At 49.5% G+C, this 14,099-nt stretch overlaps 1 protein-coding gene across 1 annotated transcript; it reads left to right on the top strand.

The window, feature by feature from the left end:
* Positions 1-6,630: 6,630 nt before the first annotated feature.
* ETH_00022570 (uncharacterized protein) lies at positions 6,631-13,198 on the top strand (the record flags this gene model as incomplete). Its single annotated transcript, XM_013376860.1, has 8 exons — positions 6,631-7,304; positions 7,415-7,558; positions 7,644-7,736; positions 7,941-8,064; positions 8,229-8,317; positions 8,398-8,628; positions 9,773-12,768; positions 12,849-13,198. The coding sequence occupies 8 exons, from the start codon at positions 6,631-6,633 to the stop codon at positions 13,196-13,198; spliced, it is 4,701 nt and encodes a 1,566-aa protein (XP_013232314.1).
* Between the last annotated feature and the right edge of the window lie 901 nt (positions 13,199-14,099).

Here is a 14,099-nt window from a genome sequence, read left to right as displayed (position 1 = left end):
TCTCTTTACGGGCAGATTGCCGTACGGGTCTTCTGCTCATTCAGTGGCAGTGCCACCGCAGTGCTATCTGAGGCTGTGGCTTCAGGATGTGGTAGCCAGTTACCATGGTCACTTGCCCTCGCTAGGACAGCCTTCGCAGGGAAATGTCACAGTAGCCTGCATTATGTGGTGTGAGAACTGCTAGCGCATTCCTGTAGTTGCTTTTACGAAGCAGGATACGCAGCGTGCATCACGCGGTGGTTCGAGCGCTCGCTACGCATCACAGGGCTGTGAGGCAAGTTAGTATCTTTGGGGGACGAGTTGAGAGTGTCAGAATCGATAGTCTCAGGGCATGCAGGCGAAATGGAGGCTGCGCCAGTAGTGCCAGCCGGTGGCGAAGGCGTCAAATTTACTTTTTTTGTTGCTGGGGATATTGTTAGAGCAACAACTTGGGTCTAGATGCTACTGATAACCCTAAATGGTAAAGGGGAAGATGAGCAGAGCAGCATACAGTGAGTGGTAATGGAAGCCGACCTGCAGGACCCGCCACAAGGTCTTCGGAAGATGCCCGAGTAGTGCATTTTGATATTAATAAAGCTAGGAAGAGTGCCACTTACGGCTTTGCGTGTTAGTGGCATGTCAGCATCGGGACCGAGCTCTAGTTGTCGCGGTGCAGTGCATGGCCCTGAAGGGTCCTTCTGGTTACTCTGCCAGTGTAGCGAATTCCTTGTTCCTACCTACACCATGCCATGCACGAAGCGCTCCATTGCTTTTTTTGTAGTATAGTCATGTTGCTAAAGTCGACTGTTCCAGGGCAGGGACCGCGGTAGTCTACGTATGAAATGGTGAGAACTGATATTCCGAATTTGCGGCTAAGTGGTGCTCGCCTCGTGGACTGGAGCACTTGTGAGGGGATACTACTCACGGTTAATGTTGGCAAAGCATTGTCACCGATGTCGCCACTTACTTGCAACGGGGTCCCATTTCGTTGGACATTGTGCTCCGAAGTCTCTGTTACACAGTTTGCACGGCCACTCAGCGTGGCACCTTCTTGCCCATGACTCCCTCGCCAGCTCTCCCACGCTACAGCAGATTGAGTAGTTTCATACTGGCAGGCGATACAAATGTACGCATAGGTCGTGAGCTCACACGTAGGCAGGTATGAAGAAGTCGTTTAAGCAGGGACCTGAGGCGAGTTCTTAATCTTTGTAAGTACTGTTCAGAAGTCAGCGGCCCTGCCTTCATAGGAGGCGGTTGCAGCACAAGACAGCAAACCATCCCCTTTTGTTGCACAGTAGGCGTTGTTGTACATTAGGTAAGAGTAGCTCGGTGCGGAAAGTGCGCGACGGCACCATACCTCTTGGGCGCCCCACAAGAGAGAAATTCTGCGGTAAACTGTGTCATGCTTCATGCGGAGGTTATGCTTTGCTGGACGCACGACAGGACACCTGGTTCCGCGGCAATTTTGTGCACTGTGTCGTTAATGTTTAAATAACGCAAAGCATTTTCTCTCTTACAACTGAGAATAGTCTCTCTCGCAGATAGGCGATACGTCTTTCCGTAGCTGCTCTCCTTTTAGTTGCGCGCAGTTGCATTCAGGTCATCTAGTGCACGTGAATTCTGCTCACTCTGGTATACTGGTTTTGGGATATTTTCCAAGCCTTCAATAAGCTGTCACAGAGGTCTGACAATCTTCAGGAACCCCGAGCACTGAGCGACCTTACTGCGCCAGCGATGTTGCTTTCAGAGGGAGCAGTTGCCTCTTCCGTGCCCATGGAATCAACACTGGAATTGATGATGGAAGCTGCAACAGCAATCTGAATTTCGGTGTGTTATGCGGAAGCCATTCTGTTCTTTACCAGATGCTTTCCCCATTATTTCAAGGTCATCGTCCGAAAACTCCGTTGGAGCAGAAGGCTACAGGAAGTTTTCCTCTGACAGCATGCTTCGTTTTTGCGATCTGCTTACATCCCTACATTCCCCTGGTGTCGTCAGCGCGCAAGAGAAAATTAGGAAAGCCAAGTAAAGAGTTCTACACTCTAGCTTCTGCATGTTAAAAAAGTTACCCAATAGAAATGAATGAATTGCCGAAATCCGCTGCACTCTCCTGGTGTACTGCGACAGTCGGAGCCTACATACACTGCTAGCATGCAGGGGTAATCGCTCAAAAAATGCCACTACAAAAAGTTTGTAAGCTATTTCGTCTTGCTTGTGGCCCATTGTCAACGTCAAGCGCTCAACGCTGCTTACATTGCCACAGGTGGAACTCAACTCATAAGGGTTGGGTGTGTTATTTCTTTCTTGCTCACGCACGGCCTGCGTAGCAGTAAACCGACTGGTGCTGGCGAAGTTCACCACAGGGAGTTGCATACAGATATGGAAGCGAATCGTGATTTGCCATATGTGACGCTCATGACCTCCCAGTCTAGTTGATAGCAACAACAGCGCACCAGCCTTCCAGCTGTAACTTCGACTATCCTTATTACGGAACGGAACACCTAACTTACGGAACTCATCATTCACAAAAAGGCTTTGCTTGTCGCTGTCGTGCTGTGTCGTCAGCAATTCCATTGATGCCATCAATGATTCCAGCCATGTCTGTTGGCATGTTGCGGTGCTGCTGGACAAACAAATGTGCCCGCGGTTCTTTCAAAGGCTCCATCAAAGTTGATGGAAGTCCCAGTAATCAGAATGCACTGTATGCTGAATGTTTGATTTTGTGTGCTCTGTTGCTGTCGGTTGAAGAGCGCATGCTGCTAATCCACTGAAGAGCTTCGTAGCTCCGAGAAATGTTTGCCGTTTGACTGGATACACTTTTCGTGCTGAGGCTCACTATTGTCTCGATTCACTTCACCTTCAACTGTGACCACGATGGTCTCTTCGGAACCATCATCGTGTCACAAACAGACGAACTGAGCTCTTCCACCAACAAGGAAAGGATAATCAGAGCTGCACAGGCGCACTCCATGTTTGGTTGATGATGCTGAGAATGATGTGCTCTATAGAAGGCCTCCGTGAGGCTGGCTTGTATAACTCAACAAGAAGCCACACGTCCTCCCCAGGGACGGCTGTTCTTGCGAATATATTGAAAGAGGCAGTGTAACGTCTTCTTTATACACATGTTTGGAATAAAGATGTGAAACACCGAATTATTGTCTTCGGTGATTGGGGCTGGGGACATCTCGGAGCGCTCATAACTGTTGTATGGTATCTCTGGGGCTTCCGGTATGTAAGCAGCTTGGTTTGATTGGAAGTATCATTTTCGTTGGCTGGCATCTTATTGTTATAAAACCGTTGTTCATGTGTGATTAAGTGTTGTCTCTTAGACGTTCTCTAACGGCTATGCCTCAGCATGCAGCGACACGAAAGAAGAGCTCAATGTGCAGCATTGCGCGTACCAGAGACTTGGGAAGTCCCTAATTTGCAGCATTTACGAATTACAGTCTGAACGTAGTATATTGGACTTGCTCAAGTCTTTATGAATAAAGGAAGTAGTGCTCCATCGACGGCAATCTGAATTCTGAACTCCAACCGGGGATTAATGCTTGTGATAAGCTGCCTTGGGTACTGCATTAAACAGTTACTACTCCACCTCTTATCAGATACGGTTGATTTCTATAACAGAGCACTTGCGCCGTAGCTGGCGCAGTGCATTCTGGTGGGTCCAGATATGCATGTACAATAGCGTGTCAGTGGTGAGGCGTGCACAGCCTTGTTGGTTTTAGGCAGGTTAATCATCACATTGTGTAGAAGACGTTGCCCGTAGGGCCTCTTAGCACTTGAGAATCGCCAAAGCACAAAATGCTTCTGGATGCCTGTTTCGCTGAGTGTGACAGTGTTAAGAATTGCTTCAGTCGGCGGAACAAAAAAGCCAGCTGAAAGGTGCTGTTGGGCACTATTGTAGTGTGTGACATGCTAACGACCTAGAAATGCCGTACCACTTTTCCTTTGATTCACCAGCACCCACTGCCAAGCCTACCAAAATAGATACATTCGGTCCCTGCGTGCAGTGTTTCTTGCACTGCCATGCTTCTCAGCTCATTTTCCGCCTTCCATGGAATCCGAGTAGACGTAGTGGCACATGGAGCTACGACTGTCCACAAATCTAGTGGCGAACAGCAGCAAGCGTGCGCTTTTCCCCGATGTTTGTGGTATAGATCCCTGTGGGTTTGGGAAGCAAAACCCTTTGGAATCTTCACGCCGTGTGTTGCGGGTTCACTATGGATAACCGGTGTTTCTAGCTATTCGCCCTCATTCTTCGTAATGCTTATGCGCTGGACTACGATACGTAAACACTCAGTCAAAGCTTGCAAGCCTAGTCATTCACGCAACCATTGAAATGCGTTGTCCGGGACTGCCATTTCTAGGTAGACTCTCGACTAGCTGCCTAATCCCATAAATTCATCTGCTAAGTTTATCAAATAGTGTTTGAGGAAAAAGCACACCTTGAGTTGCAGTAGCACACCCCACCAAAATGGTCCCATAGTGCCCAACACGCTCACTTCCTGTGAGCACAAGATTTTGCCAAACTTTCACACATACTATTTATGTCTGGCCATAATGAACCCCAGACCCCTGAAGATTTTTCCAGAAAAAGGAAGCGCTCATTGATTGCGGGAATAGACAGGATCGCAATTGTTCACAAAATCATGTCTCTGGGTGCCTCATAACCCATCCTTTAAGACTAAACAACTCGGTGGAATACGAAAAAGTGTACACAAGTCTCCGAGGTGCAGCTGGCAAGTTGGTGCCTTCAACAAAGAGCTAGAGTATGCCCTTGGTGATTCCTCTCTCTTAAAACATAAACCTGTACTGAAAAACTTTGTCGCTCCACGTATGGCGGAGCACTCGCTGTTAGTATACGGTCACGCATGAAAATACCAACATTCACACGATTTTACAACACATCATGAAGTTGATGTCGCAGCAAAACCCGAAAATCGCACCGTATGTGTCAAAGATACTATCGCTCGAACCATACACACTGTGTGGGCTCCAACAGTTCTCAGTCTTCTCTAAATTGCTAATTGAGTGCACGCTTATCCATAGAGCTCACTGCAGCAGATAAGCCAGCTTTTCTTCGTTTTCTTTGCAACTGGTGAGCTGTTATGGGTCCAGAAGAGACGAGGAGAGTCGCACGCAGCTCCTGGAGACTTGTTTAACAGGGTTGCTCCTACCAGTGGCTAACGTCTTGCTACAAAACAGACGCCTTGGCTGCATATGGTACACAAACTACGTTCTATCATGAAAATCTTGACCTCCCTTACCGTAGTGCAGCTTCATATTCAGCCGATTTCTTTTCTTGGCATATCAGCAAAGCTGATTGGAAGTGAAGCTGATGAAAACGCTAGATACGAATTTACAGAAAGATCTTAGTCTAGGTTTCCTTTTCTTGGATTCACTTACAATCGCATCGACGGATGGTCTATTCCTATCAGCCACAGCAAGCACACTGTTACTCCAAAAGACAGATACAGTTTTCTTTTCAGAGTTCTTGGTTCGGCGAGGGTCTCGATAAATGCACTGCTATGCTAAACGAGGATTAAGAACACGCTTCTTGAATTTTAAAGAAATAGAATAAATGCACAGCTGTCCTAAATGAGGATTAACAATATGATTCTTGAATAACTTTAAAGAACTGGACATCAGAGGCACCTCATCCCTCTAAAGAATCTCTGCTGTGTAGCAATGAGAACAGGACCTTGTTCTATATTCTACTTGTATCAGCACTGCTTAAATCTTCATGTTTTGCTGGTGAATTTATCGTTGTTTTTATTTGTCTTATGCACTTGATAGCAATTTGCGTTGGCTGATGCAAAAATATACGGTAGAGCTACTGGAACCCCGGTCGGTTTACCGGTTTGCCTGTGTTAGACACGCATTAACAAGGCGGCACTTAATGTGGCACTGAATGTGTTGTTTCAAATACTCCTGAGGAGAAATCGAACAGGTATTTTTCGAAAAAAGCTTCATGGTTTGAGAGGTTTATGCGTAAAACACGAACAGGAACCCGAACTCAAATAACACTGTGGTCACTGTGGTCACTGGACAGATCGAAGAGTCACACCTTCTGCGGTGCTTTATCAGCAGCGCGACAGAACTCCGAACTGTCAATTCTTGACATGGTTTCGCATTGGGTTGTGCTTTCATTAATGGCCAATTCCTGTACGTAGATAGTGTCTAAAGCGGCAAAAAATGATTTGGTAACCTGGCTGTATCATAACTGTCGGACTCGCATCCAGAGTGGAATCAGTGAACAGGGAGACCACCAAGGCGTCCTTTGAGAGCACTGGCGAACAAGACTGACAGCTGCCGCATTGTCAGTAACTTAAGACGAACGTAAAAAGGCTGCATTTTCGCTGAGGATCTGTGAGTGGGGGTTGAACGAAGTGCTCCCTTGCTCACCTTCCTTTCACACTTTAAGTTCAACGCCAGCTGGTACAGACCCTACATCATCCTGCTAATTGTCATCCAAAATGCCATTCACAAGCGGAATTGCTTTTTAAATTTCAGAGCACTACAAGGTGGCCATATCGTTCAACCACTGTCACACCAGTTATAGACTAACTTGGCCGGTGAGCGGCGGCATCATGAAGAGCAATTCCGCTGCGCTTTTCACTGGGTTTTCCTGGAATATTTTTTCAGGTGAAAATGGCTTACTTTCAGCGGGGGCAAGGAGCGCAACCGATTTGGGGGGTCAATGACACGGACAACCTCAGGCGTTCTCGCATAAAATCGCAGGAACATATCAATCAATCAGATCCCCATGCCCCACGCAAATCCACAGACAGACGAAATTCCACTACAGAACACTCTGCACTTTCGCTCTCTGCTTCAGGAACCATTTGTAGGGGAACGGCAAAGTGGCAGCAATTAGATTACTTAGACTTTCACGCCCCGCGCAAATCCACAGATAGACGAAATTCTACTACCGAGCGCCCTCTACTTTCGCGCTCCGCTTCAAGATCAATTCACAATGAAACGGCAAAGTCCGAGCTCTCAAATTTGGGACACAGCGCCAACGGCTCGTCCAAGCAGCCGAGTGTACGCCAACCCCGTCGTATTTGGCTTGAGTTGCCTGCATGGAAGTTAGAGTTTGAATCTCTGACACCGATTCAGCAACAAGTTATGGAGTACGTAGCATCAACCAGCGAAACTCAAAGTGCTGCTGCGAAGATTCGACTTAAGAAGGCTTGGGGGCTCTTTAATATTCCAGAGGAAGACTTTTCAGCTATAGAGCTGTACCTTGCAAAAAAGGTGCCTCTGACAATTAGGATCGACATCCAAGGACTGCTGCCTCACCTGATGAATGATCCGTTCTACAGGTAAAGTAAGGTGGACGGCATTTAGTGCTCTTCTCATCTGTAGCTCTACCTTCTTCCAGCCAAGCAACTGCTGTAGCTCCATAACTGCTTTCGCTCACCTTGCTGTTCAGTTGGACGCTTCCTTCTGCCCACAGAACATGCTTTGAGACACAAGCAAAAGGCTCCGCATACTTGGATGCTCGGCGGGAATTCGAAGCGGTTCTTTTCAACAGCCTGTACGAGCACCCTTCAGTTCAACCGAAGGACAGGCCCAAGTAGGTCTAAAACAAAGCGTCTTGTGGATCAATCACATAGATTATCCTGGGTGATAATTTGAAACACTGCTTGTGGGCGCTCCAGGTACGGTGTTCTGAACATGGTGTGCCATCCCTTCTCGGATTCCCGAGTTTCTATGTTCGGCAGCGCCTACCTCCTCCTTAAAGATTCACTGCGGTGAGCACTGGCCTGTTTCAGCCACTGCGTTTCCACACAATGCCGACGGAATTCTTAGAGAGAAAAGCTTCAGACAGAATGACGCGCTGAATGGTGCACATCGGCATCATCTTATGTGACTGCCACGTCTACCCCAGTGAAAAAAAAATTCACGAGGCAGAAGCAGGGGCAGCTCATCATTTGTGGATATGTTCTGAAAAGCAGCGCTCGAACGACTGTGGCTACTAGTAAAGAGAACCTCGGTTTCAACATTCGTCGTGTTGGCACACTCGACAATATGTGGCACATTATTGAGACTCTATCCACTCATGAAGTGACAAGGATTCACGTAAGCAAACCACACGCGTAATTGAGTCCTGAAGTGAACTATTATCACTGACTTACTGCGCTGACAAAATTTTTATCTTTTTAGGAACGGAAGTAAACTAATGCATGCAATTTCACACCGACTTCGCAGAAAAGCCAATTGTCCAATGTTTATTTTTCGCACAGGCTGTAGCGACAGGCAGAAGAGCAAAAGCAACTGTAACCCCGGATTTCAAGTATTCTGAGATACAAGTACACGGCATGATTGACATAAGGTGCGTTCCACCAGAATTCTGGAAGTTATTCAACGTTTTTCAGCTAACTTTTTCATGTTGTTTGTTGCTTTATACTTCAGAAAAGATGTTGCTGCCATTGTCGTCCAACGACAGGATTTGCAGTGCACGATGAGGAGATGCTTGATAGAAGACCTCAGCAAATTGTATCTCGTGCCTGTGTTGACTTGTGAAGAGCTAGATGAGGGTCTGGGTGACCGTAGGTGGTCCACAGTAGTAAATCAGAGAGCAAATGTGCTTCTGCAAAAGACTATGGCCATGCAAGGCGCCACTTTCAGCAGCGCTTCTGTGTGGTGAGAGGCCCTTAACATTTGTACACTGGCAGGAGTCAGGAAAGACTCATGCCGAAATTCGTTAGCAGCTCACCTGTACAGGCTTGCACCTCTGCAGCGTGTAATTGCTTGACTGGGCAAAGTTCTTTTCCCAAAAAAAGTAAAACTTAATGTTGTATAGCGGCAGTCAATGCAAACCCAAAACAGTCATCCTAGCAGTCGAATGAATTTCCCAAGCAGATAAAAAAACCGCAAAGCAGCACTTTAAACAACAAATAGAGTTGGTCGGCAGCAACTCCCCACAGGCAGAGTAGTTTTGCTGTTGCGGCTGCTCGCCGCACGCTCTATCCTGGACAGAAGAAATTATCTGGGCTAAAGTGAGTTCCATTGCTCGCAGACAATTCCTTAGGTAGAAGAATTCTCCTGTTTAGTGACCCGAGAGCCTCAGGCAGCCTTCTGAGCACCCCGGAGAGCAAAAGTGCATTCGACATTCCATGCGTGTTTTATGGAGGCTATTTCCTAAGGCGTGCCCACAATATTATTTCTAACGGAACATGGACGAACCTTCAGAAATTTCGAGTAGCCGGCCGATTGGGGACCACAGAGGGCGGATGGCGATGGGGCCGGCATTTCAGAAATCAACAAAAATCAGTAGAACCTCTGTGCAAAAGCCACACTTATCTGAATAAGTCCATATGAAAGCAGACAAGCTATGTATATGAACGGATGGAACCTTAGAGCTTGCACTTTGCCATGTGCAGTGCTACAGAGTAGCTCGACCGTCCTGTGCGACCCAGGATTCACCTTTGGAGCCATGACTCCCACTTCAGCGCTTCGCCAAAAGGTTTGGACCACGAGGCTTAGATGAAAGGATAACGTTTCAACGTTGTTTTTGTCCATAATTGTTGCGGGACCCGGGAAACGATGCTAACCAGGTGTTGCGCAGTTCTGCGAAGACCACCGGACCTAGAACCATCACCGCTCTTCGTTCCTACTTACGCATAGATTGCGGACAAAAGCACGCTCAGTTACTTGGAGACACTATAATCGCATTATGTACAGTAAATAGCCCATCTATTCCGAAACTTCCGAATTCTGCATGTAGGTGACCCGCGCCAGCTACGGCTGTGCTGGCTTTTCCTACTTCTTGCTGCACCATTTCCAGCGTCTTGGGGGGAAACATTGTGACTCTTTTGACATTGTTGGCTATTCAAGAGTCTTCGAATTCACCATTTCATTGTTACAAGCTGCACAGTGGCAACGACACATGTACCGGCTCGGGAATTCAACGTTTCCTCATGATGGAACAGCCAACAAGAAAGCGTCTTGTGGGGTCAAGAAAATATTCTCTCCCAGGAACACGACCCCTTACCTTCGAGGAATATGAATGTCTTGCTACCACGCACCCATATGCCATCAAACAGCTCCAGAGAAGGAGAGCAACTGCAACATCGTGCGTGACTGCAAGAACATGTGAAGAAGGCTTCTACACACGATCGCGGTTGGACAAACACTCGAATGTAAGGTCGAGGAAAGAGGTAACCAATTTTTTTTCGGAAACAGGGGGACTTCCGGATGCCGTCTCCGTGCTGCAAGGGAAAACTGAGCTTGACTACAGTTTTGCACTCAGTGAAGACCAAGCTAAAGACTTCGGAAAAGTTCACTCACGAAAGGATCGCCTCCTGTGTGCTACACAGTCATGCGTGAACCCTCAGTACGATGTCGAAGATCATCAGCTACGCAGCGTAAGCAGGTTTATGGTTCGCTCAAGAGGAGAAAGAAGACTGGTTCCAGAAGGGGCACCCTCGAAATTCCCAGATTTACGAAGTACGAAACATATACGCGACGAAGCAGGCTGCCTTCAAGACAATAGGCAAGAAAGTGGAAGCACAACTCATGTGAGTGTTCAAAAAGCTGCCACAGCAGCAGGGACTTCTCAAGTGGACGGCTTTAGGCACTCGTCTCAAGTATCGCTTGATTTCTCGACAAGCAATGAATACCATCAAAATAGAGTTTTCTCGAAGGATCGCCTGCCCGAACTTTGCAACGTAGCAGAGCCATGTCTCGTGGACCCCCTAGCTGAAGAATCGGAGCGTGCTATTGTTCAGTCGCTAGGGTCAGGTACAGGCACGCCGAAGAAGAGTGATGACTATCCCTCCGAAGAATCACCAAGTCTCCAGGAATTTGAAGAACACAACATAACACGTCAAATTTTGCGAAGTGCACTGGACAAACGGGATGAAGAAAGAAGCATAAGCATCATTGAAAAGGAGTTTTCAAAGTGCAGCGAATCGAACGCTAGTGAAGGCATGCAAAGCACAAAACCACAGCTCGCTGGACAAAATGCATTACATTCATTCTCTGATGTGAATGGCACAGAAGAACACGAAGTCTTCACTTCGCACGCACGAAGCTGCTTGCCACAGCTTTCAAAAGCACAGAATGTTATTGGCTTGAGAGACAGAGACATTTGTAGCGCTATTTGGATGAACGACACGACTTTTGCACATAGGTCTAGCAATTACTTTCGCAGCAGCACCACAAACACTAGGCACAGAGAACTGAATAGTATGATGACAAGCAAAGGAAGCACCCAAGGCAAAACTGAGGGAGACCTCCGGCAACGTGACGCGACGAAGCAGCAAGGCGATATGGAAGTTTTCCACGGCAGTACAAGTCACCGTAGTTTGCGTCACGGAGGGCGGGAAAGCAGCAAGAGTTCTGAGCGCAACGCGCGTGTGGCTGCAGCCGCTGCTGAGCAGAGTGGCGGGCATGGGAGGGATGACGGGCGTCATTCCGGATCAGTGGCACGCCGGAGTTCAGAGCGAAACCGCGTTCCTCCTCAGCTCGTCATTCCAGGAGACGGAGGCAGTATGCGCAGCAGTGGAAGTGGATCTGTGCGCAAGACTCAAGACTCAGGAAGCGGAGAAGGTGGCTTGACAATGACTAGGTCTCTGGAAAGGAGATATGAGAGAGACGAACGCGGCGCAAGCAGGACGTCTTCGCAGTTTGCGGAGAGTGTCGAAGGGTTGTCACGGAGGCGACGGGGGTCTGCGGACGGGTCGTCTGAATGGGCTGTTGACGAACATGCGAACAGCGTGTCTGGAGACGGTAGGGACCTACAGGTGTCTCGGAGTGGTGGCTCGCGAGGCGACCGAGCGGAGGGTTTCAGTGGGAGTGTGAGTTTGGTGGGCGGAAAGGTGTCTGGAGCATCGAAGGAGGTCGTGCCAGGCAGCGATGCAGGAGAGAGGGGAGTGCGACGCACAGGATCAGCAGCGTCGGGAGCATTGGGGGCATCGGGAGGAGCGGAGCGCGGGAAGGTAACGAGGGATCGAGCCGCCGTAGATGGATCGGCAGGACTTGGCGACAACGGCGAGGCGAGTGGAGGTTCGGAGCATGTGAGAAGATTTTCACTCAGCAAAGTTGAGAGCGACCTCCGGCAACGTGGGCAACGTGACGCGACGAAGCAGCAAGGCGATATGGAAGTTTTCCACGGCAGTACAAGTCACCGTAGTGTGCGTCACGGAGGGCGGGAAAGCAGCAAGAGTTCTGAGAGCAACGCGCGTGTGGCTGCAGCCGCTGCTGAGCAGAGTGGCGGGCATGGGAGGGATGACGGGCGTCATTCCGGATCAGTGGCACGCCGGAGTTCAGAGCGAAACCGCGTTCCTCCTCAGCCCGTCATTCCAGGAGACGGAGGCAGTATGCGCAGCAGTGGAAGTGGATCTGTGCGCAAGACTCAAGACTCAGGAAGCGGAGAAGGTGGCTTGACAATGACTAGGTCTCTGGAAAGGAGATATGAGAGAGACGAACGCGGCGCAAGCAGGACGTCTTCGCAGTTTGCGGAGAGTGTCGAAGGGTTGTCACGGAGGCGACGGGGGTCTGCGGACGGGTCGTCTGAATGGGCTGTTGACGAACATGCGAACAGCGTGTCTGGAGACGGTAGGGACCTACAGGTGTCTCGGAGTGGTGGCTCGCGAGGCGACCGAGCGGAGGGTTTCAGTGGGAGTGTGAGTTTGGTGGGCGGAAAGGTGTCTGGAGCATCGAAGGAGGTCGTGCCAGGCAGCGATGCAGGAGAGAGGGGAGTGCGACGCACAGGATCAGCAGCGTCGGGAGCATTGGGGGCATCGGGAGGAGCGGAGCGCGGGAGCGGAGCGCGGGAAGGTAACGAGGGATCGAGCCGCCGTAGATGGATCGGCAGGACTTGGCGACAACGGCGAGGCGAGTGGAAGATTTTCACTCAGCAAAGTTGAGAGCGACCTCCGGCAACGTGGGCAACGTGACGCGACGAAGCAGCAAGGCGATATGGAAGTTTTCCACGGCAGTACAAGTCACCGTAGTGTGCGTCACGGAGGGCGGGAAAGCAGCAAGAGTTCTGAGAGCAACGCGCGTGTGGCTGCAGCCGCTGCTGAGCAGAGTGGCGGGCATGGGAGGGATGACGGGCGTCATTCCGGATCAGTGGCACGCCGGAGTTCAGAGCGAAACCGCGTTCCTCCTCAGCCCGTCATTCCAGGAGACGGAGGCAGTATGCGCAGCAGTGGAAGTGGATCTGTGCGCAAGACTCAAGACTCAGGAAGCGGAGAAGGTGGCTTGACAATGACTAGGTCTCTGGAAAGGAGATATGAGAGAGACGAACGCGGCGCAAGCAGGACGTCTTCGCAGTTTGCGGAGAGTGTCGAAGGGTTGTCACGGAGGCGACGGGGGTCTGCGGACGGGTCGTCTGAATGGGCTGTTGACGAACATGCGAACAGCGTGTCTGGAGAAGGTAGGGACCTACAGGTGTCTCGGAGTGGTGGCTCGCGAGGCGACCGAGCGGAGGGTTTCAGTGGGAGTGTGAGTTTGGTGGTCAGAAAGATATCTGAAGCATCGAAGGAGATCGTGTCAGGTAGCCAGTTAGTCATGGAGGGTTGGTCGTGTGTGCGCTGTGGAGTTTTGACTTAGTGTTGAGACTTAGCACAGTATTTGTATTTGGAATATAGGCTGACAACCGTCCTTTTATCTAGTTGCTTGTGATCAAGCGCTGCGAATGCAGTCTTCCGTCGTTTGCTCTGTGTGCTTTGCGAGGCTTGGTGGTTGCATCCAAATGCATGACACAATGTGTGCCGAATTAGCTATTTTCTGTTCCTGGGTTTTGTCAGGGGGAATTTGTGGGAGCCGTGGAAGATGTATAAACCGCAGGAAGGAAGAGGAAGGCTCTGCCGTGAGTGATGCGGCCTTGTCCTGCCACAACAATATATTTTTGATGAGCCCAGTTAAAGCTGTCATTTGTTCTGAAGATGTGCTAGAAAACTCCGCTGCGTTTTGGCAAATTTAATAGATCCAAACTGCAGTGTGGTGCCTTCAGGCATTGGAATACGCCAGTGTTTTGTCAGTTGGAACGACTCTGCAGCTGCCAGAGTCCGCTCCGCTGGATAATTCGGCTTATGAGTCACTGGCCAGATCGGAGAGGCTCCACTCCTCGTTTCACACTGCCATGTCCTCGACGACCTCCTCAG

Source organism: Eimeria tenella, genomic scaffold (assembly GCF_000499545.2).
Source record: "Eimeria tenella Houghton genomic scaffold, Eth_scaff41, whole genome shotgun sequence".
In the NCBI taxonomy this organism is placed as follows: domain Eukaryota; phylum Apicomplexa; class Conoidasida; order Eucoccidiorida; family Eimeriidae; genus Eimeria; species Eimeria tenella.
The sequence above is the reverse complement of the archived record's forward strand: the minus strand, read 5'-3'. Positions and strand labels throughout refer to the sequence as shown.